Here is a 27009-nt window from a genome sequence, read left to right as displayed (position 1 = left end):
GAACAGCTAAGATACTGCGCAGGACCCTCAAGCTCCCAGGCCTCTGGTAGAGGACCCGAGCTTGAAGGATAAACCGCCCGCAGGGGCGTGCTGGGTGTAGTAGTATATATATATAAACCATAAAGACTTCTAATGACAGTGTCTCTTTTTCGGAATATCAGATATTACTCTGACCTGTCCCTGTTCTATGTCCCTGTTAAAATATGTATCGATAGATAGATAGAGAGAGAGAGAGAGAGAGAGAGAGAGAGAGAGAGAGATACCACAAAGACTGACATTGACAGTTATTTGCAGCATATGTCATATGTGTGATATGTTGCACATTCTAGTAGGCTTTAAAGTGTTTCTGAGTGTTCAGGACAAGGCTCAAAGTAAAGTACATGCGTGCATGTATTACTCATCCTGTGAGTACATAAATGTATCGTCATAGTCCCTCTGTGTGGATTGGTTTAAGGTTGAGGCTAGGTTAGATTTAGGGCAAGACTGGGGTTAGGCAAATGTCTATTGCCTAACCGCAAATCAGTATACTTCATGATGGATGAAAGAATGAGTGTGTGTGTGTGTGTGTGGTTGCATGTTTGTGTCAATCAGGCGGTTGGTTGGTCTTTTTGTTTGTATTCTCTCTCTTCCGTAGGGAGCAACTCTCCCTCATCATTAGTAATGAACCAGCTGCGGTGAAAGGCCGAAGCCACAATCTCAGCCCAGAGAGACAGATGAATATTTGATTAGTCCTCTCTTTGCCTTCATGTGTACACGTGTATGTGTGTGTGTGAGTGTGTGTGTGTATGTGTGTGTGAGAGGAAGTGAGAGAGAAAAAGCCCAGTGAGGTCAGTGTAAAGTCTACATCTTTCCATCCCCCCGTCTCTCTTCTTTTTCTCACTTTTACCTCTCCCTGCCTTTTTTCACACCATTCCCTTCGTCATCAGCCTACACCTCTCCACTCGCTATACTCTCTTGTACTTTGATTTATTTTTCTCTCTCAACACCTCTCTTCACCCCTCTGACACTTTCTTTTACCATTTCTCTTCCTCTGTTTCTGCTATAGGACTGTGCAGAGACAGAAGTGGACAGGAACAAGTGCTGTACCCTGTGTAACATGTTCTTCACCTCTGCAATTGTGGCACAGTCCCACTACCAGGGCAAAACCCATGCCAAGAGAGTCCGCCTGGTGCTGGGGGAGCCACCCAGTGTACCCACAGCCATAGCCAACCCCACAAACACAGGTATCGCACACAGTCTAGTTGTTATATTGACCTGTGTTAGACTTTTACATAAAGATTAAACTCAGATATTTAACTTAACGTACTAAAGCTGTGCAGCAGTTTGCAAATGGTGTAGTAAGGCACGCTAGTGTGCCTTTGAGCCAAATCCTGGTGTGTTGTGAGATTTTATGACAGCCATAGTTATAAATGAAGGGAACTCCAGTCTCATTTCGCAGTTGCTGGATGGTGGGATTTATCCGTGTGTGATACATCAAAGGCCCTGAATGACACTAAGGAAGTTAATAAGGGGAAAAAAACACATAATTTTCTTGTGTTGAGTAACTACCTCACTGCAGAAGACACACAACTTTTAGAAATGAGAAAGAAAAACTGTCAGCAGACACTATCACAAAAGCTGCATGTCTCTTGGCTACAGAGGTGTCAACACTATTCAAATGCATCACCTGTGAGAAGTTTGCTAATGCTAAGAAAGTGCCAGGCAAGATAAAGAGGCTCTTGGAAACCAAACAACCATTCTGACAGAAACGCAGCCAATTTCAAAAGCTTGCTGGATTTGAACCACACGCAGCAGGGACTTTTGTTGTCTGATAGTTGGAAAGGGGCAAGGCATATGGTAGTGGACAGGCAAGTCTTGCAAAAAAAGAAAATTACATGTCAGAGGTCCAGATGCAGCAAATAGATTGTCAAAAGTGAAATTACTGAGAATAAAATCGAAAAAAGATGTGCCCGACAACAGAAGCTGTTTTGTGTTGAAATATTGGCTTGCCTCAAAAAGTTTAAAAAACCAGTCACAGTGCTTTGTTTCTGTTACAGCAGTCACAGCAGCAAAAGAAGTCAAGGCAGTGTCCAAATATTCTTTGAGCTTCGGACAGCAAAGTAAAAAGAGCATTAAACTGTTCCTTTAAGGAACAAACAGCAGACACAGCTCTGCTCTTGGTCACAAGTTGTTTTTGGTGGATCTCTGCTCTCTTTGCCTCATCCTCCATCTTTCTTTACTGTTGTTGATGAGAGACAAAGCCCCTTCCAGCAGTCAACAGACTACCAGCTACCAGCTAACAAGCTAGCTAACATGTCCTAGCTAACATGCTTCTGTCATGTGCTCATTGTTGCTATATTACTGTGCAAAACCCTTGAGCCAGTCCTTATTTCTTTCAAAGTTTTTCTGTGAAACATTGGCAGATTTTTCACTCATTTTCATAATGTTTTTGTTGTTTTCTGTTTTATTTTGTTATTTGATTGTTTAAGCTGACTCATTCAAGCATTAAAAAACTGCTGTGTGCTTAGTAAAAATGAAAGGAAAATAGTCTCTTTAGTCACTTTGGTATTAGCACTCTTTTTCAAAAACCGCCAGCAAGATGCTTCCCAAATAGCTATTTTCTGAAAGGTTGGAATATTTTGGCAAAAAAAATCAAAGGAAACTAGACAAGTTGAATGACAAAAGAAGAAGTCTATGAAACCATCTAATGCAGATGAACCATATCTCAAGTCATGTCCATAAGAAACAGGAAAAAAATCAAGCAAAACTCTGACAGAGGAACTGAGAGATGTGTTTGGCACTTCAGTTAAACCATCTAATATTCACTGTCAACAAGCATTTATTAGAAAGGAAAACAAGGATAAAATGCTGTGGTATTAAAGTAGGTAGAACTGGACTGAAAATCAGTGTTAAGTTGTCTTTTGTAGTCATAAATCCAAATTTTAAATGGATTAAAATCATGCTGGAGGCTCTGTCATTGTTTGGTGCTGCATTTCACCAGTAGGGTTGGGGTTCTTGTCAAAACTTGGTGGCATTATTAATATAGAACAAATCTGCCAGGATCTGATCTACTATTACCATCATGAAAATTACAACAATTTTTGAGCTTAGCAATGATCCCAAACCCATCACACAACATTGTTGAAACACTGAGGGATCGTCTTGACAGCAAATAGAATAAAACGCAGCCAAGACCGAAGAAGATCTTTGGATGTCCTTCAACAATCCTCAAGAACTATTCATGAAGACTACTTAAAGAAATTACAACAAAGCGTGCCTTTAGGCTGTGTTTTAAAATAAAGGTCATCATACCAAATGTTGACTTACAAGCTTGTTAGAATAGTCCAAACTCAGTTTTTGCCTTATTTGCATTTATGTTTGCACATATTTCAATAATACACTGCACCTCTTCCCCATTTTCCTAGGAAAATATAAAGAAGTAAGGGATAGCTCAAGGCTTTTGCACACTGCTGTTGGTTACAAAAACCCTCTTTAAAATATACAATGCTGATATCGATTGATTTGGTAAGAGAAGTGATCCTGATGAGTGCAGAGGTGTTCCAAAAGCCCAGCTCTGTGAGCACAGTGCAAAAACATGTTCTGTCCTGATGGTGTTTTTTGTGGCAACAACTTTAAATGCTGTCAATGGTGAGCTTCACAGGATGCTGTCTCTCCACGTGAGCTCTTATACATGTCTATGTTTCAAAATTTGACAGTTTGAATGATTAATTTTTGGCTTATATTCTTTTTTACATCATATGATTAGAATCAGATGATTAGGGCAGCACGGTGGCAAGGTGGTTAGCACTGTTGCCACACAGCAAGAAGGTCCTGAGTTCAATTCCACCATCAGGCCGGGGTCTTTCTGTGTGGAGTTTGCATGTTCTCCCCGTGTTTGCGTGGGTTCTTTCCGGGTACTCTGGCTTCCTCCCACTGTCCAAAGACATGCAACTTGTGGGGATAGGTTAATTGGATTATCCAAATTGCCACTAGGTGTGAAAATGAGTGCGAATGGTTGTCTGTCTCTGTGTGTTGGCCTAGCGACCTGTCCAGGGTGTACCCCGCCTCTCGCCCTATGACAGCTGGGATAGGCCCCCGCGACCCTGAAAAGGATAAGCGGATGGATGGATGATTAGAACCTTGAATCAGAAGTGTTAACTTTATTCTGGTTAATAAAATAACACATTTAAAGCTCTTAGACTGCTACACTAGGCATTTTGTCTCTTTAGCATTTAAAAGGTATGTTAAAAATTCCTTTCAATCATGAAATCTCAGCCAGACTATTTGATGCACCAGTATAGCATTCATTCTTTCAATCATTCAGCAATACATAACAGACAGAACACAATCTATTATTCTTCCATGCTAAGCTATGCATTTATAAGTTCTCATTCCTGATCTTAACACAAAAAGCCTGTCGTCACTAGAAACCATAACTCAGTTGTCAAATAGACTCTCACCTCTGCTCGTATACATCCCCTCTTTGTGACATGTTTTACTGAACTGAGAACTATTTTTACTTCAAAGGCTTTATTTTTTTTTATCTGAAGTGGATTTGGACAGCTTTAGTGATGGTTCAGGCAAAACTACTAGCCTGGGATTCAGGGGGAAATGTGTTTGAAAATGGCAACATGCCAGAGGCCCAAGAAGTAAAACTTAGCAGATGAGGCACACAGAGAGACATTAATTTATAAAAGTCTCCTGATTAATAAAATGTGTTTTTTATCAAATCAAGACATCTGCTGATTGATATTTTTTTTGTTGAAGCACAAGATTGTTCAAGATTAGTGTGTTTTTAAGTGTCTGTGCTGCTAAGTTGACTCCAGGGGAGCTTTACATAATGTGATTCAAATTGGATTCAAAGGGGAAACTCTCACAGCTATAAAGGCACAATCGCTACAAAATGGAGTGTTATAATCAAGCCCCTGAGTGACTTTTGCTAAACTCTGGCCTACTTTTGGGAAAAGTGTCACTTCTGTACAGGCACTGTCGTGCAGTTTGCTTCGTTTTGTGACAGTAGGACCTGAAGGAAAAGAAACAAGAGAACAAGAAGAGAGAAAGAGTGACCTGGGAGAGAAGAAGAGGATTTCAGGAGAGATTAGAGTCAAAAAGAACCCTTCATGATCATTCCGAGATGAGCGCGCCACAGAAGATGCACAGCCAAGCTGACAGGCTTGAGCACACATGGACATAGAAACACACACATGCACGCACAATCATTATTAGAAAAACACAATGGCAGGATGACTGGCGCAGGCACTCATGGCATTCACTTGCATCTCAGGACACTTGGACTCTAACAAACACACTAACGCATATTCCCACAAACATACAACACAGTGAGGTTAGAAATAGTAGAGTCCGTGTGTGTTGGAGAAGCCTTTGAGTGGTGGAGAGCAGAGATCGTACCTGCGCTCCCTCCCCGATGCGCATCACATCCCCATACACTTCAACCCAACACCTCTTCCTCCAGAACACACACTATCGTGCACACTGCCTATGCCCCACTCTGTGAAAAACACTTATTTCTGCTCCACTGTGCAGAGATCACAGTCAGGAGAGGAGAAGTAGTGGTGCAACAAGGGAAAGAGAGGAGAAAAAACATCACAGGGTCTCTCCCTGTTGCTGCTCATCACATGCAGTTCCGTAGAGCTGTCAGAACCGAGGAGTGTCATTTACGCACTGGCACACGCAAGCACACATGAATGCTACACCGGAGATTTGATGATGGACTTGCCTCTGAGCTTTGAGCAATAAAATAAAATGACAGTAAGAGAGTTGCAGGGTTGAGTTTTGAAAGTGAGACGATGGCAAACACAAGCAAAGGGAATATGAGTGGGTGTGGTTGGTGAGATGAACAGAGACACAGCCATAGATACAGTAACTATGTGAACAGAGCCTGAAGACACATCAAGGTATGAGGAGCCAATCAGCTCAAAGGGCTGGAGTCAATCCGGCGCAGGCCCCCCACACTAAAAAAGACACATAAACGAACCCACCTCACACCCGTGGTCACTGGTCAAGGATTCATGCGAGCATTTGTTAGCAGTGAGACGATGGTTGTTGTGAAAGAAGTGATATGACTCATCTGAGCTTCAAAGCATGTGTGAGTGGGCTTTTGTTTGTGATATAAAATGTGAACTAAACGTGCGGCATCGGGGCTGTGTACTCACAGTCAGTATAACTCGAGAGTCATTGACACATTGTGGATGGCAAATCGGCACATTTGGACATGCCATCTGGCACTGTAAGCTTTCTCACGCAATTTGGCTGTGGACATAACCCCCTCCCTACCATCCCTTCTCAGGATGATTTGTTTGGTACACATACTGTACCTTACACATGCAAACAGCTTATTCTGGAGCTTCTTTCACACACACACACACATGCACGCGCACACATATACAAGACATCACACGTTTTCTTAAGCGTGGCTGTAAGCGTGTCCGCCACCCAAACACCCACATTCACACACAGACACACGAGTAGCCACACGCATGTACGCAGTATTCGCTGTGAGAGCTACAACCCCGTCCTGTGGACATGTCCGTGCCTGTTGGCTATTAATGGGCAATCACCATGGTAACCAGTGCCATGTCATGAGTAGCAGGTCACCTGGAAATCTGCCGTTTCTTTTTTTTTATTTTTTTTTTTTATTCCCTTGCAGAAGAGAGGAGAGGAAAGATGGTACAGGTTGAAAAAAAAAAAGATAAAACAGGAAGGTTCAGAAGCCAGTCTCTAACACTTGCAGACTGGACCCCGGAGTGCAGATGGCCTCCTTCCAGCCCTCATCTATGCTCCACATATGTGGCTCGCAGCAATCCATTTGCTCTTTGCTCTCAGCCTTGATGAGTACAATCTGATTACGGAGTTTTTAAATGTAAATTTGGTTTTTCAAGCATGTATTTGAGAATTCATGTGTCTGCGAAGAGTATGTGCGTGAGAATCTGTGCAAATGCATCAAATTTTCATGTTAACGAGTTTCATGAAAATATTTTCATTTCATGTAATTTTCACATTAGAGCTTGATTTGCATTTGAATTCATGTTAATATCCTCCCTCCCTCACTCTCCCTTTCCTTCTCCTGTTCTCATTTCCTTCTACAGTATCTTATCCTTGACTTGTCTCTAACTCCTATCTTTTCACTTCCGCTTCCAGATTCCTCCCCTTCCACCCCACTGCCCACAGACCCCGCGGCGTGTCCCCCTCCTCCACCTGCCCTACCCTGGCCCATGGCGGTGGTCAGTGGAAATGGTGGGAGAGAGGCTGGGAAATATTGCTGTCTGTGTGGAGCCTGGTTCAACAACCCTCTGATGGCCCAGCAGCATTACGAGGGCAAGAAACACCGCAGGAATGCAGCCAGGGCACGCCTCCTGGAGCAGCTAGCAGGCAGTCTGGATGCCACAGAGAGCACAGGTCAGCCTCTTGGACCCAATCCCAGCAAAAGTGGCAAATGAAAGGCAGCAGGGGTGTTGCGACTTTGTCAGAGGAAAGACGATAAGTGGGAGTGCAAGATGCTGCAAGATGTGCAGCGGTGAATGAGGATTCATGAAATGCTGATATGCCTTTCAGTGTGGGGGTACATATCATATGTTAAACTGAGGTAAGGCAAACCAGTTATTCATTGATAAATTTAGCACCATCAGCAGTGTTGAGATCTCAGCTTACATGCATTTGGATAACAACATGGCTGTGTTTTTGCAAGGATTAGCCAAAGCTTCTTCTTTAAGTCAACTACCTCTACATTCCTACTGCTGGTATCTGTCTCACTGAGGGTCACAACACAACAGTATATGTCAAAAGCTGTATGTGAAGTCTCCTGGCACATTGTGAAAAGCATACTTAAGAGATAATGCAGTGCAGAGCAGAGAAGGCTCAACAGGTGAAATCCACCACATTACATGCATGCATATTTATGTGTGTGATGATTCACACAAAATGGCACATGAAATGGTCAAACATTAGTAAATTAAACAAGTAAATGTGTAGATAATGGGGCAATGATTCCAACACTCACACAAATATTTCTAACAGATGGGTACTTTAATTGAATTATGAATAGCATTTGGCACAGAAACCACTTTCCCTTCTCGGGTTCTTAGGAGTGATATCATCCAATATCACCAAACATTATCCTACTTCAGCTGAGTCCAACATGCATTCATGAGTGCCACACGACACCTCTACCGCACACATACAAGTTTGACGCATGCTTGTACCACACAGCACACAGCCTGTGACAAACATAAATCCACTTGTGAAGCCGTAGCAGTGCTATTTGCTGCATGCTCCAGGTGCCATGACACAAATCATCATCTCAAGAAGCCAATCATATTAAAAGCATGAGTCATGTTGCCGCCTACACTGGCTCAGAGGCTTTAAGTGGTGTCATGTTAGATATCATCCCCCATTCACATACTGTGACCCAGATCCCACAGACTCCAAATTTCATAATGTAACCACGGAAAACATTTTTTAAATTTAATTAGAATTTTGTTTATTTTTAAGACAATCGTCCTCATTGAAGAGCAAGGCTGCACTGCAAAATCTTTTAACTGCCCTTGAACAGGCGACGTTTAACGGGTCGAAGTTTTCTAAGTGAGCTTGCTGTTGCCGTGATTTATTATACGGGCCGTCATTCATGTGTTTGTTCCAAGGCCTTTAGTCTGGAACGCTTTGTTCACTACAGCGCAGCTCCATTGTTTGTACTCGTTTGTTCTTGAGTTAGACGAATTTCCATTGGTCCGAGATTCTCACGTCAGATTGGCTTTTTATCACCACTTAAGGTGTGAAGTCACAGGTGTATCAAGTGTAATCACAGTGGGAGTGTCGAACAGGAGGTGGCAGCTGAACTAAGCAAAATACGCACAGGAGGGGGAGGAGAAAGGAGGAATTTGGCTTCTGCCAAGCACAGATTCATCTATGTCCTTTCGTCCTCATTTTCCCTTTGTGGAATAGTTTTCTCTTTACGTTCGTTTTATCTCTTTCCCACCCCCTTCCTTCTGCCATACTCAGTCTTTGTTTTGGTTAGGTTGTGTCTAAATGTGTGTGTTTGTGTAAACCACTGTGGCGTCCAATCTGGCATCATGTCTCATCTGTCATCCTTATTATCTCCCCCACAAGGCACAGGTGAATTATTTGCACGCCAATATGCTCTTACTCTCCAAACTATGGCTACAGAGTCTGCCTACTGTGTTTTCCTGTTGTGTCCTATTGATGATATTGACCTTTACTTGTGTTGTCTCATCCCCCTGTGGCCACGAACGAAACTTATCATAAGACCTCTTGACATTTAAACACATGCAGGTTCTTATTTTTTATATGTATTTCTCTGGTTTAATTGCACAGACGGGACACAAGCAAGAATGTCGTGACTTTCCACAGCTAGGTGCCAGGCGAAATCCTTGGAGATGGATTACAGTGGTGGACAAGGGAGTAGCTACTGACGAGGGATGGGGCCCAGCTGACTCGGCTGTGTCTTTACATAAATCATGACGGGGGAGAAACCCCTTAAGACAGAGCCAGCGCATTGTCTCTGCTCTCTGGAGACTCCGAAGAGAATTAGAAGCAGTGAGATAAGCGTCTAGGAATGGAGAGTGTGTCTGCGTATGTGTGTGTGCAGGACCCAAGAGAGGGTGAAGCACTAAAGCCGAGAGAAAATTGTGTGTAATTGATGACTGTGCCAGAGTTGTGAGACGGAGCTGACCTCCTCTCCCACTTACTGTGACACAGTCACACATCAGAATTACATGCAGAAACACATAACTAAGATGTAGTGTAAGCACCGTAGGTCCGAATACCAGCTCGCTCTGGGAATTAAAAACAGTTTATCTAACAAGGCAGTAAATTTACCGAAAACCAATATATACTTTTAGGCTTTTTTAAGTATTCTTTGAGGATATATTTCCTCAGTTATGTTAAAAGTACCCAAAAGGTCTTATTTAACCCGATAAAATGGGCTCAAATAATAGTGTTATGTGGAAAAGTGACTCATAGTGAAGAACATGGAAAATTATCACTCAGCTCGATTCGGCAGCGTGCAGCATTTTAACATTTTTTCAGTTCCTTGTTATTGTTTAACAGTGCAACTGGCACATCTTTCTTTAGGCTCATCACGCTCGACGGTGTCATTTCTAGCAGCAGCAAGCAGCTGTTCTCACCAGTGATAAACCAACTACCTGTCCAGCAACACATCATGTGAAGTAAGCAGCTCCCTAGTGAATGTAGTGGAGCATTTAGCAGCTAAAGACCTGTGTATTTCCCTCTGGAGTTATTATCGACCAAAAGCTCAGTTAAAGACAGGAAAATAAAGTGAAATGTTGGACTATGAAACACTAGAGATAAGAGAAAGATGCCACTAAATGCATTCCTGTTTCCATTTCTTTTGCCCATTTCTATTGGTAAATCAATTATACCAATAATAATTATTATTGTGTCTTTCAAAAGTTTTACTGAACGACTCTGGCAATAATCCCCAAATCCATGAACTCCATCTTAATAAGCTACCTTTAAGAATTATTAGTTGCTTACAGTGAAGAAACTAGAAAACTAGAAAAATCTAAGAGAATCTGGAAATCCTTTTTTAAAAGCAATAGTTCACAAAGATAGTTTCCTGCGCCTGGTAATTTTTTCTTTGTCTGAAACAGATGGTCTCTCCAATTACTGTCACACTGGCTGCAAAAAAATAATTAGTCTCTCTCTAAGTCCTTCAAAGTTTGCTGGTAAAATTCCACTTGGATTTAATCTGACTCTCACCCAAATCTCAACCCCTCTCTTCTATGGTATTTGCGATATATTCCTTTGAGAGGCTCTGTCAAGTATTTGCTGCAGACTGTTAGTTTTGATTGCATCTCAATGGGCTCTTCTTGGATTCAGTTCATTTTTAATCTTGCAAAGCGCATGGTAAACTAAAGCACAAAGGCTCTGGGGTAGTAAGCGCTCTATAAACTAATATCCTACAAGAAGCATGAATAACATTACACATGAATACCCTACAGTGAGTGCAAATTAGAGGAAACTCTACCTTGAATTTATCCATAGGAAACTTGATGTTCATTAGTTGTACACGGCCCATTTCCCTCCCTCTTTGTCTTCAAACAATCCCACCGTTCACCAAAAGTGTGTGCAAAACACTAGATTTCACAACTGCTAGTGCTAACCGCTACCTGAAATTCCTCTGAGCCTCTCACATAAAAAGGAGCTGCAGTCAGAGCTTGGCAGCGCGTGGTATTGGAACGAGCCACAAATATCGTGCTCCAAATGGGTCATTAATGTTGCTTGAGTTGGGACATAGTGAAAAAGCCGAAAGCTAAAATTCATCACACACTGAAACTGCAGCAGGATGTTGAATTTCGCTGCAACAAGACTCTTGAAACAAACATAATTTTCCCAATTTTCTAAGCACAAAATGTAGCTCATTACTTTTTTGACAACCGTTTAGGCATCTCCACATCAGGGGTGCCAGCAATGCCAGAAGGCTCTGTACGTTAAACAACAGCCACAAACAGCTCCACACCCACTGCCTTAGCGCTTCTCACCCCCTCTTTTCTCTCTTCTTGGCATATCTTCTTGTGTAATTAACAAGGCTTAGAACTCCCTCACAAATACTGCTCATGCTCACAAAAAAACCCTACATTCACAACCCTGAGCCACGTGCTGTCACTACCGTTGCACACACACTTTCCCTGCATGTAATTAACATGGATTAGGGCACAGTGTGGTCTTGTGCCAGAACTGCTTTATTAACCAAAACACGTTATCTGTGCATATGTATATGTTTATGCGTGTGTTTACAAAAGGCTGGTGCTGACACAAACTGCAGCATATTGTATATCTCTGCTACTCGGGCAGTCAGTGTGGAGGTGACATCAATCAGGCTAAAAGCAGGAAAGCTGCCTTTGTCTGCGAACGTGTACACATGCACATGTAACACACTTCATAATCACACATAAAAGAATAGACCTCTTTATGTAATCCTTGCAGCAGTATAGAATTACGGGGAGGAGAGAGGAAAGAAGAAAGAGAGACTTATCTTTCCTTTCTTTCTAAATTATCGCTTCTCCAATTAATAGCCTTCTCATTTAGAGAGAACAGAAGTAATGACATTTTGGCAGTGGAAGATGCGCCGGCTCTCTTTTTTCCCACTCTCTCTGTCTCTCTTTCACACACACATACACACAGAATTAGTTATTAGCTCCTAATAGTTGCAAAAATATCAACATTTAAGCCAAGACAGCAGTTACTTCAGGCAACTAATTCAGTCCTGGCTTTCTTGTAAATGACTGCTTATCCTTAATCACCCCTGAAAGAGACTAAGGGACTCTTGAGGCAACAGGGAGTAGATATGCCACATTATGCAGCTCTTGCCCAAGCCTAAACGACCTCCCACCACTCCTAACTATATTACAACTTCATCTCCCAGTGTACTTCACCAATTACTGCTACGAAAGGTCAAAAGGAATACTAAGACAAGTCATAAATCTCAAGGACGATAATGACAGCAGCGAAAAGGGCATGTACACACAAGCAGGCACACCCCAATTTTTAGTTGCACAGCATAACTAAAATTTCACACCCATTGTCAGAAAATAAAGTAAAGTTCTGCAGTGATGGCTCTGCAGTGTGCAAAAAGTGAGAAAACAAAAATAGCTCTTCATTGGATCTCTAACAGGGGAAACACGGGCAATTATAGCGTGTTGTTGATTACCCAGAGAGATCATTTCCTCTGCTTCCTTTTATGAAAAAGAAAGACGATTTTAAAATCGGTGCTCTAGTTACCACGGGACGTTATTTTGGGGCTTGGATACACATTTTTTTGTGGTCATTAAACCCCAGCGTGAATGCTACATCAATGCTGCAGTGTAATAAATCATTATCCATTCCCTCCTCTGTTTAAACCATCGTATTATTCTCTGGATATTTCCTCTCTTTCACTCGCTTCTTCTACCTAATCCCCATCTCCGCACCACCAACTCTCCCTTCTCCCCACTCCATGAGTATCTCCAAATTCATCGATCTATTTTTGGGTGTTCATCGCGACCACCTGCAAACCCTCTAATTAGTTAACATCTGTGTCTGAGCTGCACCAACTCAAGCTTGCATTCACCAACACAATACAACTGTGCATGCACACAAAGCAGACATGCACACATCCCACTGTGCTGTTCGTTTCTGATTCCTAGAGTCCAAATTCTTCTGCGGTACCCGCCTTTCTAGTGCAAGTTTTAAAAAGGAACCCCTCACACACACGCAGGCACTAAAAAGAAGGGGGCACTGATCCAAGAATCTAAAAATGTAACTGGTTTTCTGCTAATGATCAGTCTAATCAAATCTCTTTCCAGATGCACTCTAATTAGGAAAATTACCCAACACTACTGAGGGTAAAAATTAGACTGTTACTTAGTGTCAGTATAGATTTTTATTGTTGCTCATGTTGGGCTCACTACTACTAGCTGGTGATCCAAATGATGATGATGATGATGATGACAGCTTTTAGGGATTGTTATAAATCATACTTACAGAAAGTGACTTACAGTAACTATAATATGTTTATGTCTCTCTAGGGCTGCGAAGTAGTTACTCTTGCAGTGTCTGCAGTGTGGTCCTCAACTCCATTGAGCAGTATCATGCACACCTCCAGGGCTCCAAGCACCAGAACAAGTGAGTACAACAACAACATACAGCAGATTTATAGTTCTGTGTTAACTCTACACCTTAATGACATGGCATGCACTTCCTTGGATAAGCAACTACACTTCGCCATCAATGCAGCCTGCACGGGTATAAAGATCTATAAAGATTCACTGTGCAAGTATATTTCAGGCATTTTTTTAAAATGTCATAGTCATTTTGGGCTTTTAATGATTTCTTTGAACGGTTCGTTTTCCAGCTCAAAGTCCAGTGCTAATACTTTCAAGCAGGAAATACGCATTTTTACAATTGTTTGGTGTCTGATTTTCCCATTTGTAAAAGTTGTTATATGAAACTATATTACAGTTTGTAGTTATACATCATCAAGAGCATGGCAACTCTGACTCACATGTGAGTGCTGTTCAGTTAATACATTTTGTTTAAAGTTTGTATTTCACTTTCCAAAGTTAGCATTCCAGTTATATATACTTTCAAGATAAATGTTGCTTCCTTATTCAGAAACAGGTCACTACAGTGGATTGTTATACTTCCTGATACAGCCCAAAGGTTGTGGCTTGCTAACCAAGAGCTAACTAGCCAGCATAGGCTGACACTTTACCCTACCGCCTACTGGTGTTGGCCAGAGGGGCCGATGGCACGATATGGCAGCCTGGCTTCTGTCAGTCTGCCCCAGGGCAGCTGTGGCTACAACCGTAGCTTGCCTCCACCAGTGTGTGAATGCGAGAGTGAATGAATAGTGGCATTGTAAAGCGCTTTGGGTGCCTTGAAAAGCGCTATATAAATCCAATCCATTATTATTATTATTATTATTATTATTATTATTATTATTATTACAACTCTCAATTTCTACCCTCTTATCCAAATATGGTTACATTTGATTTGTAAAAGCAAGACAAATGCAATGCAAATACAATTAGATTCAGAACAGAAACCAACTAATGGGTGGCATCATACACTTTCATGTCTTTACTTGAAGCAAAAATAGAAAACAACATAGATTTAATGACAAGAGCTGACTTGTGTTGTAAATGCCTAAAAACTGACGTTCACTTATTTACATTACTTTTACTTTACCATGCTGTGTGAGGAAAACCATTTGGGGCTGTATTTATCACTGTCACAAAATATACTATAAAAAAGTTCCAACATTAGAAGCGGTATGTTGTTTCAAAGAGTAAGGACTGATGGTTCCATTAGTTTCTGTTTTATCAGATGTATATGTGAGTAAAATGAAATATAATGAAAGTTCCAGCAGATTTGAGAATTACAAAAATAACAATGTGGAATTTATTATAATGAGTCTTTCACAATTAGGCTTGGGTCATTACTGATTTTAGAAAATCCCAAGGAATCACAGCCGGTGTCTGAGAAATTATATCCACCCGCAGGATGAGACTGTGATATGGAACCGTTACATTTCATGCATTTGCCATGAGATAGCTGTCAGCATGGTTATAGGCAGGTTAATGGTGCTCGTCTGTGTGCGTGCATGCATCTGTCTGTATTTAAAGGAATACAGTGTAAATTAAGTGTTTTATGAATGTATTTGTCAGATAAAAGGGCGCTTGAGGATATTATATTGTTAGTGCAGCTTTCTGCTGTTTTGTTTTTCCTTTTTTAGAAATTTGAAGCTTTTTTTACTTTTTGGTATTTAACTACCCTAGAGCATATAGCTGTCTGGGCTGCACAGACTAAACTTCTGTAAGCAAGTTAACTCTTAGAGACTGGTGGGTGTAGTGAGAAAAGCAGCAGCAGCTATAACAAGGATGAGAAAGGCAGTGAGAGAAAGAAGTGAGAAAAACAGAAAGCAAAGATTTTCTTTAATCCATTAAAAAATATGTATTTGGTTGTACGCATAAAGAGCAGATGATGCTCTGTATGTTTATCATGAGAAACATCAGGCCTGTTCTGCCAGCTTTAAAGATCATACAGTGTGAGGACACTTTAAAATAATTGACATATGTTTCACCATTTGCCTGCACAGTTACTTTGCTTAACTAAGTCACACTATGGAAAACAGTGGTGAAAAAGTTGGTGCAACTCTGTGCAATGAGCTTGCAGTCTTTGAAATAGTTGCGTTAAAAATGGGTCCAGTTCTGTGACAACTGGCAGTCAGTTGCCATCTTCAAAGCAACTTGCAGCGATGAAACTCCAATAAGATGGTATCAGTCTGCTACCATCAGTATGAGATTAAATGGGGTCAAGTTGGCAAATGCATGTAATCGGTTTGTGATAATAAGGCGATTAATTATGATAAATTGGCAAAAATTGTAAATCTGTTGCCTTCTGCATGCTCAAAAATTCACATTAACTACTTACTGCAACAACCAGTTTTTCCTTTGTTGTAGTGACACAAAAAAGGCGCATTTTCAGACGGTGTTACATTTCAAATAAAGTCTTCATGCAATTTCTGATTTTTCATTTGAATGATTCATGCAAAAATGTTATAAAAACCAGTGGATGTTAACCAGAACCCACCCATAACCCTAGAAATCTCACTAATCATCTGATGGCTGTTTAAAAAAAGGAGAACGTGTGTCTACAAGTCAGGCACAGAGATAGAGGCAAAGTTTAACCACATTTTTTTCCTACCCACAGTGCTGTCTGGCCCTACTGTGATTTACTGAGATGCAAAGAAGCTTCTCACAGCGGTACAAATAGTATCTGATGTACTAATCAGAGGCTTGTGTGATTTGAAAATGAGAATTAGCAGGTTTTTGTAGTTGTTGAACTTTCATGACAAGTTCGGGTAATAACCTTGAGTAACTCCATGATTACATTTCAGAAGAGATGCTACTCGGAGGAAAAAGTATTTTTTAATACTTGGTAGTAAGACTGAAGGTCACAGAAGTGATTTCAGAAGTCACTCTTCATTTACTTCCACATACCAGTAAGCAAGGTAACTCAATCTAGTCAACCTTGATAAGAGCATAAGCTAAACTCCTGACATGTGCAATTGTTGAGTTGTATAATGTCTCTGTCCAGAGACGGTAAATCATGGGGAACCAGTGGCTCATAACTCTCTCCTTCTGTCAGTTTTACTGTCGCAAAGCAGAGAAGCGGGCAGACACACTGGAAGAGTCATACTTAGGAGAGAGAATGAGAGAGTAAGCAAGACAGATATGTACTAGAGAGACAACACGCACCACAGACACCAAGAGACAGATGGGACGAGAGATGCAAACAGACACGTTACGTTTGGGACAGAGGAAAAAAGAAATAAAACGGGTATACAGGACACGACAAAAGGCTGAGGAAAAAAACTGATAAGGAGGGACAGACAGACATACAGCAATGAAGTAATACAGACAGAAAGATGCAGAATAAAACAAAATCACAACAGAGTAAATCTCCTTAAACTGAACTGAAAGGTGGGACCAGAGATATGTGGAGCAAATATATAGTGGACAGTGAGATGAACCCATTGTTGCAGACAGCTGTGAGGTTTTACTGCTTAAGATGGAGGTGATGGATTTACAGGGCATGATAGATGAGCCACTGAGGGAGAGGTACCAGGACGATTTACAGGGAAACCACTGAAAGGTCACTGAACAGAAACAGAGGAAGTCCCTCACACATTTTATCTGACAGGCTTCCAGGAAGGTTGTTTGCTGGATATGTCTGCAGAGTTCGTCTTTAGTCATTTCTTTTAGAACAAAGGCATTTACTCAGGTTTGTTCAAAACATTAGGGCATAAAGTTTATAATGCAATAAGTGCTTTAATCCTATAGGCATGAAATAAATCTCTCATAAGACACCGTGTAGTCCTGTGAAAAAACCCACGATTTATTAGCAGCAGTAACTTGAAATAATAATTTTCTGTATGATTTTATCCACGTCTCACATCGTTGTGGAGGAATTTTGTCCCACTCTTCTTTACAGCTTTGATTTGTTTAATTGAAGTTTGTGGACATTCATTAGTACACAGTTCTCTTAAGTTTCCGCCACAGTATTATACATTGGCTGTTTGCTTGGGAGCACTGTCCTGTTGTATGCACCCAATTTTGGCCAAGCTTTATCTGTCAGAGGGATTGCCTCACATTTGACTCTAAATTACTTTGTTATTCAGGGGAATTCATGGTCTACACAGAGACTGCAAATTGTCCAGGTCCTCTGTCTAAAAAAATAAACCCCAATCATCACTGCGTTTCACAGTTGGCATGAGGTAGTCGTGCTAATATGCTGTGTTTGATTTTCACCAGGCTTCTTCACTTTGGTCTTGTCTGTTCAAAAGACATTGTTCCAGAAGTTCTGTGCTTTGCTCTGTACTTTGCTTACCTAAGGCGCGCTGCCATGTCCTTTTTGGACAGAACAGGCTTTAAACTGACAGCCCTACCAAACAAGCCATACTTATTCAGTCTTCTTGTAATGTACTGTCATAAGGTTTAACATTTATCATGTTAACTGATGCCTGAACAGTCTGAGATGCCACTCTTGGGTTTTCTTTAAGTATTGCTGTGAATTTGCTGGAACGTCCACTCCTGGAGAAATTGTAGCACTGTGCTACAAACACACACCTAAATGCTCCAGAGCAGCAAAGTACCCCTGACTTTATAGAGGTGCTCACACTTGCTGATAATCACTCAATCATATGATTGGCAGGATCAGGCTCCAGTGTGTGTATGTGTGTGTGCGCGTGTGTGTAGTTCAACAGAAGAAGTGTAGCGGCTTGACCATTTATAATGCAAAAATATTCGAAATTACCATCTTCTGTTTTTTTATTACCGTTTAAAGTATGCAAAAGTCCACGAGAGGGCCTTTATAGCACAAGCAATTTAAAAGTGTGACAGCTGTGAGCCCTTGTGGCGTTATTGCGTGCACATGCTAAATTCTGGAGTCTATGAAAGCAAAAACTGGTACTGTAAAAAGAGTCCTGCCAGCTCTGTTGCACTGCTGTTATCGATCCTCTGGGAAACAGAGAACAAGACCGAAGGTTCCACCTCATCAGTCTCACTTCCTCTGCCTTCACCCAGTCACTCAGATGAAACAGAAAACAGCCGCGCGCGTGTGTGTGTGTGTGTGTGTGTGTGTGTGTGTGTGTGTGTGTGTGTGTGTGTGTGTGTGTGTGTGTGTGTGTGTGTGTGTGTGTGTGTGTGTGTGTGTGTGAAACCAATAAATCTCTGTTACGCACATCTCCTAACTGTTTCTACATCAGCACGCTTACCATTTTAGCCTTCGCAATAAAAGTGTAGCATCAGGTTTGAGTATGATAGAAGATATTCCACTTTCAGGTTTTATTGTGCTAAAACGTTTGAAAAGTATTTTCCTGCTGACATAAAAGTGCAAACGCAGTTCTGTGCACACACCAAGGCTGCAGCACGAATAAAAGACCAGACAACTTCTAAGGAATTGCTAGTTTAGATATGAATGAGGGCAGTGCGTTTTTTTCCTTTGCTTTAGTTGGTTTTGTTGGCTGGCTGGCACATGGCTTGAGTACAAATGTTTTTACCAAGTCTGTTTCCTTAAAAAAACAAGCTGTCAAGATGAAATGTCTTTTATATTTTTGTGCATCCCCTCGACCCCAAAAAGGATGAGCAGAGGAGAATGGATAGATGGATGGATGTTGAAATATGAAAAAAACCCATGCAAAGGAATCTTCTATGATTGTTCCTTTCACAGGACTGGATGGACAAGACTTTGGCAAACTTATGTGCAATCTTACACCCTAAGTTTAAATCTGTCTGTGTGTGTGTGTGTGTGTGTGTTATTTCACACTCAGGATGAGCTTTGGCTTGTGTAAGGAGCTTTCCAAAAAGCACGGCTGACAGCGGCAGGGGATTAGCTCTCACCGAAGAAACATCCATGAAAAATGCGTGTGTGCGTCTGCGTCTGTTTCTGGGGAGTTTGTGTACGAGCGTGTGCTGTTTGGCATTAGGAATGTGTCACCGTAAAACAACAAGAGATTTCTGTATTCTTTAAACAGCTGGATGCATCAACCTGCCAGCTCTGCTTATCAGTACTGCCTGTTTCATACACAGTCAGCTGCAGGTCAGTTGAAATGCTGCAGAGTCCAAGCAGTTGCTTCAGACTGGCTGTTGTAATTGGACCTGTACAGGATGATAACAGCAGAGATATAACTTGATAAGCTGGATGGAAGGCTTCCACACTTTACAGTATGTTGCAATTAAATTGATGCATCAAGCTGGCCAGGAGATAGAGACACAAGTAGGCAGCAGACAGAACCGAAACAGACAGATGAGCATTAGATCCCCGTGATGGTTTCTAACTCGACTACTGCGTGCTAATGGCTAAGTAGAAAAAAGTGAAAATTAAAGAAGGAACATAAGGCCATCAGCCAACAAAAGCTGAGCTGGGATTTTTTGCAGCCCTACTGCTGTGCAAAAATCTGGGAAGTCTTCGCATGATGGGAAGCAGCTCCCAGCAGAGACTGCAAGCCTGCACTCATAGCATGGGTAATATGAGATCAACTTTTAAAACTTCTATGCAACTTTTTGCCCCACAAAAAAAAAATCATTTTGATGGCTGACATACAACACAAGTTAATCTAATGCAGATGTAGCCTGTATATGCTACAAATACAAAGCCGAAGATTATAAATGACTGAATTAATAACTAGGATGTAAAAATAAAGAAATAGTTTGTTGTGAAGTGTGCAGGAGGAACTGAGTAGTCTCCCATCCTGAGCAGGTCTGGTTGTACGGCTTCTTTGTATTGCTGCCAGTTAGCAGCAGGGTGAACGGACTTTGGACGGTTTTCCATGAAGAAGAAGGAGTCAGCTACTTTTGAATCTTGGTCCAGATGTGCCGGTACACAGACACACTATAGTATTTATCAGTTATTTACTCTACGGGTAAATAACTTCCTGTTTACTGCGAACTGTTTGTCAAGGATTTGCACTAGAAACACAAATTTTTCAGAAAGTTGTCAATTGCAAGAAACAGCCAAATACACCAACACTAATATGTCATATTTACCCTTTTATAGTTGGAATTGCATTACCTCCATACAAATATTGCATTATTTACAGTTTCCACAAAAGAGATTTTATATTACGCAGTAAGTAAACATAAATAAAATTCACTATGATGGGTTTCAGGGCTGTCAAAATTGGCAACAAAATCATATTTTTAATCTTTAATTGTTTTATTTTACATCCATTAAGTTAGCTCATGTATTTAATTGCTTTACTCTTAGTATTAACTATTATTTATTTATAAAAAACTTCCAGGAAAGGTTAGAGCCAGATAACTGTTTTGAGTTTACACCTTTTACCTTCAGTTCGTCAGCTTATGTTCTCTAATTAAAGCCAGCTAAATTATTCACTGCTCTCTCTCTGTGTGTGTCTTTACTCCTGCTGAGATGTGTCTGAAGACTGGAGCAGTGAGAGCTGCATTAGGTGTGCACCACACAGTTGTTCAAAGTTGACCAACACAGTATGTGCTGTTGCAGGATAGCACTCAGTTAACAAGCCAGAGACTTTGCCTCTATCTCATTTTTTAATATTTTTATTATATATTTTAACGTGTTTTTCACAATTAAATGTCTGTCTTTTTAAATATTAATTAGTTCCTATAATCAAATCTAGAATATTAATCAACAGTACTACTTTGAGTGGTTTGGGCTTGCAAAACTTCTATTAAAGAACTCATAACTGACATAAAGACTACCTTAAAGGCTTTTTTAAGGCTATTTTCCAGTAAATATAAAGCATACTGACAGATCCAGATAAGATTCTATGTGTGTAAAGATACACTGAAAGTAAAAAGTAAACAAAGAAACGTCACTAATTACCTACTTGGAACCCACAAGTGAAAACCAAGTGCAGTAGAGTGTATTTCACTTGATGTGAGCTGTCAGTATGGTTATAATATATACTTATTCTCTGACCAATGACACTGCCTGAACTTTAACTGCCCATTTAATATTGTTTCCATTCACATCACCCACTAGGTTTGCATGGCCTTTGCTTTCTGGGCGCTTTGTTTTGATATATTTCGACCTCTGGCTTGCTTTAATGTGTGTTTATGCCGATGTTGCCGTAGGCCCCAGAGGTATGATGGTGAGGTCTGGGACAATCCATTTAGCCTACTCACCCTGGTAATTATTTAGCGTCAGAGAACACAGACACAAAATAGACTAATGCACATTTAAAAGGGAAAGGCTCAGAGAGAGGGTGGCAACGACAGTTGGAGATTACAGTGCTTATTGTAAGATAAATCCCATGCAAATGGTTGACTTGTCGACCTGCTAATAGGCCAGGCTTGCTATATGCATGCATGTGTAATAGCCCCAGCAATGTGTGTGTGCATCCTCTCACCGCTTGAGGCGAGGAAAAGGTTAATTCAGGATTCATCGGTTGGCTCTCGTCTCACATGCCCCCTCTGTCACACTTGAACACACACACACTCAGAGGTAGGCTCATGCCTTGGGCTCTTTTCATCTCCCCCAAAGGTATTTGTCCTTGTCTTCCCTTACACCTTTCACCCGAAAATCAGACAAACAGGCAGACTTTGTATGCAGAGACACACACACACGTACACACAAGCTTACGCATACACCGCCCTGGGTGTTGCTGTCCGTTAACTTAATAAGGTAAGGGTGAGTTTTATTTATTTGATTTTTATTTTTTTAGGGTGGTGGTTTGTGTTGGGGGATGGGGTTAGCCGGATCATGCGTGAACCATGACTCACATCGCTGCTCCCTTTGCAACTGCCACTGCTGAACTGTATACCTGACATGCAAAAACACACACACGCATCCAAAGCGTGCCAAGGTGACCTTCACATCCTCACCAACACCTCCCTCGGACACACAGGCTCGTGCACTGCTTCTGCCCTCTTTCGCACACACATTCTCATCCCCATATATCTTACATCCCACATGTGTGGCCCTGGGAGAGATTATTGGATTAGTCTATTTATTAACGACCCCATCCACTCACAGACCGTGACCTTTATTTGTACCCCTTCCCCAGCTTCACCTTCTAGTGTCCTGCTGCTTTTCTTGGCTCTGTCATCTTTCCAGCCTTCATCGTTCTATTCCTCACCGTGTAACACCTTGCTCATACACTGGACTAATAAAAGTATGGCAGGGCTTTTTTCAAGGATAGTCATCACCACTAAAATGTTTTCTTGACTGGATAAAATTGATTCAATCATAATAAATATTTTTTTGTTAGGTAAACGTTAAAAAGAAACAGAAAAGCGCTTACAAATTTACTATGTCAAAAGCACTCAATGTAAAAGTTGAAGGCATTATGCAAAAGGGAGGAACATGTTGGGTGTTTGTGTATTCACTACACACTCAGCAGATCCCTCGACCATTTTGCTCTATAGAAACTGCCAAGGGACATTTTCCAAACAATATGATAAATAACCTGGTAATTAATGGAAGCTGGGACCTGCAAGTTCAAACATATTATTGAGCAAACATAACATACAGATCTGAATTTAAACACAATTACAATTCCCTCACATTTACCCAGGGAAAATTTCAAACCATAATATAAATCCTAGAACCCATTCACAGCCTTTACTTTACTTAATTATTTTATGGAAAATAAAGCTCCCTGAATCTGTTATTACACTGCCCTTTATGAAATTGCTTTATACTTACAAGAAATAAATAAAGTATGCCACTGGCTTTCAAGCATCAGGGGAAAAAGCTCCTTGAGTAAAAAATATATATGTACCTCTCTCACCATAAGATTGCTCACACATGCTATAGTGTGTATCAATTATTTTTTGTACAGGCATGACTTCCCTTTGAAGTGATTGTGAAATGTTTGGCACGGCTTTGCGCACTGCATGTACACATTTTTTTTTTTTTTTAAAGGCTGCACTCCATATTGCATTATTAAACAACTGGAGACATGCCCTTCACATGGCAACCACAAGAAAACTGTGAAATAGGATGTTTTGACCTTGTGCATCACTGAACATGTTAAAGGTGCTAGCAATATTATTGTGCGTTCATATGAAAACCAACTGTAAAAGCTGAAGGACATGGGGTGGAAATTTATTGTGGATTTGCTGTAGTACATATTTGTGCCACCAGGTGGAGCCTGTCACTGTTGATGGAGTTAAAAGGTGTACCTGCTGACAGGTTGTAAATTGTAAAACACGTGAGTCTTCCTGCTAGTGAAGAAAAAAAACATCGTCCGCTTAACTGTACCAGTCTAATGATTTATTTAACACAAAGATTTAAAAAAAGATCTGGTAGCTTTGTCGTTTAGCCAACTACCTGAGGCTGAAGCTAACAACCAATGAACTTATGCGATAGCAAGGTGAGTTCGTCTGTCCCTCCACAGAATGATTGGTCAGATGTTAGCAAAATGGCATTTGTACTGGATTTGACTTTTTAATGAATTGTGATTCTCATTAGTTTGTGCAATGCAGCCAACCAACAATAAAACGTATCACTGTCTTTCTGTACTTGACACATTAAAATAACCTGTAACCTGTGATGTATCATCAGCCGGATAAACATTGTCATCATTAACGGTAATAATGCTCTGGATCAAGAAAGAATGTTAAACATATGCTGATGGAACCTCCTAAAATATGAAGATTGCTTGAATAAATATCAGTCCACATCTGAGTGGTCGCAAGAATCAATAAATGTAAACTAATTAGAATCAACCGTAAACTGTAAACCTGATGTTAAATGAAGAAGGGATGCTACACAGTGGTGAGCATGGTCCTTTGAGACGTGTTCCTGCCATCAAATTCAAAATGGGTATTATTTATTTATTCAGAATAAATTGTTTATGCTGTATTTAAATGGCTGCATTTTGTTTTGTTCAGTGTCCCAAGTGCTTGTATTGGGATTTGTAGAATGGTCAAAACAAAAATCTCTGGATAAAATTATTTGTTTAGATAATTACTTTGTGTATCAATAACACCTTTTGTGTATGATGTTTACATATTTATGTAGAATGTACAAAGAATTTGGATTCAGGCCCTTTTTTTCTATCAGCTTACATCATTCTGTTGACTTTCTTTGACCCCTTCTTCTACCCCACAGTGTTTTCGCTCTGCCCCTCCCACCTTGTTGCCCTCCCGCCCCTCCTTGCTGCTACCTGTCCCCTCAGAGAGAACAATACAAGCTACCAGAGTCGTGCCCTCCACTCTTCAGAGAATCTAACATGCTAGATGAGTCCTGACAGACCAGACAGGGTGTAGAGGCCACTGTTTTAACAGCCATTACCGGAATAGGTGCTGACAGCTATGGTGCCCATGAATCCTCTCTCTTTCTCTCACTCCATTTCAGCTGGCAACGTGTGTGTGTGTTTCTGTGTGAGCGGAGGAGATGCTGGGTGGGTGGGGACAACAGCCCAATTAGGACAGGAATGACAGTTTAACAAGGACTGAGCTGAAAATGGTGGAATTTGTTGTGGTTTTCGGGGGACACGTTGTCAGACTCAGACTGATACAGCCGTATGAAGCCAAACATCTCATTTTCACTTGACTTTTATCTCAGTTTGTAGAAGTTTAGCTCATACTGGAGAGAAAACCTCTCAAAACAGCATCATGAAAGTTAAAAGGCACCTCAAACTGACGTGAGAAACAATTACACAACAGCGTTGCCGAGATGAAGGAAGTGTTGCACATTATTGTTGAGATTTCTGCTATGACATTTAGAAAAGTGAAATACCAAGCACTCATTTCATTTTCTCAATATCAGCTGTGGGATTTCTCAAGAATCGAGTCCTTTGAACACTCTGCCCTGAAAATGCCTACTCAGTTAGGTGTGTGTTGCGTGGCGTGATCTTCAATCCGATTTATCTCCTTGTTTTAATTAAATGCGGCATGTTTGCCGCCACACTTGCTTTGTTTCGTGGCGATAAAGCCGCAGAATGCAGCCGCAGCAGCCGTCATCATGAAAAACAATCAGCGGTTCAAGATAAAGGCTAAATCCACAGTAATTACCGCACCTTAAACATGAGGGTTTATGCTCGTATCTTTCCTCTTTGTTTCAATTTGGAGTATAGCCAGATAGAAGGCTGCTGTAATTATGAGAAGATTGTGAAACCGGATTATTGGTTAATGCTTTACATAAAGTCGAGCTGTCACTCCCGGTAAAAGGGAATTCTTTTCAGTTCAGCAGATAATACGATATAATAACAGCAATCCAAGGTTACAATGTCTCGTTATATTACAAATGACGACTGCGCTATATGAAAAACGGCACGAGACGCGGATTTACAGGTAAATTAAATTGCTTCCACGGGACCAAACATATCAGACACTAAAATATCTTTCGCCCCATGGGCTTGATATTCCCTGTGGTTAAAGAGCCCTGTCTTGTCGGATCTGCCTATGTCAGAGACAGAACACGACTAACAAATTCTTTTCTGTGTTTTGTTTTCAGCCTGAAGCAACACCAGCAGTAAGTCAGAGAGACAGGCTACTCTGGAAAGAAGAAGTGATGAAGACAGAGATTATTGGAATAAACAACTTCCGAAAAGAGGACTTGTCTTAGTATGCGAGAGTATGCGAAAGTCGTGCAGTGCAACTTCAGTATGCGTGTGTTTGTGTATATAGCCTATATGTGTGTCATAGGCACTTATGCACACATCTGCAGTACGAGTGCGTGGGTCATTGTGAGTGTGTTAATTTCTATCTTTGATCAAAAAATAATATATCTTTGAGATCTATTCAGCACCTTCAACGAGCTCTAAACACCGGCGGCCGTCAGAAGACCTGCGGCTGTGTATTGCCATGTAATTCCAGTGTGAACCACAATCCTGAAATTGAAATGATGTCAGCGCATTGCTCAGAGTGGTGAAAACCATGACAATGATCGTCACAGAACAGCAGTTACAGTAACCATGTAACTAGCAGTCCCCCGCCCCCAAGTGCTCTGACCGTGAACCAAGTCTGACCAGAATCTTGTGTTTCAACGTGTATTTAATATGCAGTGATGCTGACGGTGCCGTGAGCGCGGCTCACTTTCAGACCACTTGAGACCTACTCAGGCCCAGACTTTCAAGGACAAGAAACTTCCCGATGACCTCAGCCATTGCAGATTGCATGAATTTCCATAACTTCAAAAAGCTGTTGGTTTGAATCTAGTGTTGTCTACCAATTGCGGATGTGCCACTTTGAAACCCATTTTCACATATGCCAAAATAATCAAAACCTGAAGATTAAAAGGGAGAGAAAAGTAGCAAAGAAACTATTGAACTTCTGCTCTGAAGAGGGTCTGTGCAACTCTGTGAATCATTTACTGCTCAAAACATTCCCATAGCACTAAATACTGATGTCAGATGCAGTCTGGAGGTGATAAAAAAAATCTTTCTGAGGAGGGCAACATGTACAGTGGGACAAAAAAGTATTTAGTCAGCCACCGATTGTGCAAGTTCCCCCACTTAAAATGATGACAGAGGTCAGTAATTTGCACCAGAGGTACACTTCA

At 41.0% G+C, this 27009-nt stretch overlaps 1 protein-coding gene across 1 annotated transcript in view; it reads left to right on the top strand.

Moving 5' to 3' along the window:
• Nucleotides 1-26914, top strand: part of LOC102212940 (zinc finger matrin-type protein 4) — a 58135-nt gene extending 31221 nt beyond the window's left edge. The window contains exons 4-7 of the mRNA XM_005743826.2: nucleotides 1046-1223; nucleotides 7138-7395; nucleotides 13542-13638; nucleotides 25963-26914. Of these exons, the coding sequence (XP_005743883.1) occupies nucleotides 1046-1223; nucleotides 7138-7395; nucleotides 13542-13638; nucleotides 25963-25984 (555 nt within the window). The 3' untranslated portion in view covers nucleotides 25985-26914. The remainder of the gene's footprint in view (nucleotides 1-1045; nucleotides 1224-7137; nucleotides 7396-13541; nucleotides 13639-25962) is intronic.
• The last annotated feature ends 95 nt before the right edge of the window (nucleotides 26915-27009 follow it).

The sequence above is a fragment of the Pundamilia nyererei genome, unplaced genomic scaffold, assembly GCF_000239375.1.
Source record: "Pundamilia nyererei isolate P.nyererei 1_Seehausen unplaced genomic scaffold, PunNye1.0 scaffold00136, whole genome shotgun sequence".
Classification (NCBI taxonomy): Eukaryota; Metazoa; Chordata; class Actinopteri; order Cichliformes; family Cichlidae; genus Pundamilia; species Pundamilia nyererei.
The sequence above is the reverse complement of the archived record's forward strand: the minus strand, read 5'-3'. Positions and strand labels throughout refer to the sequence as shown.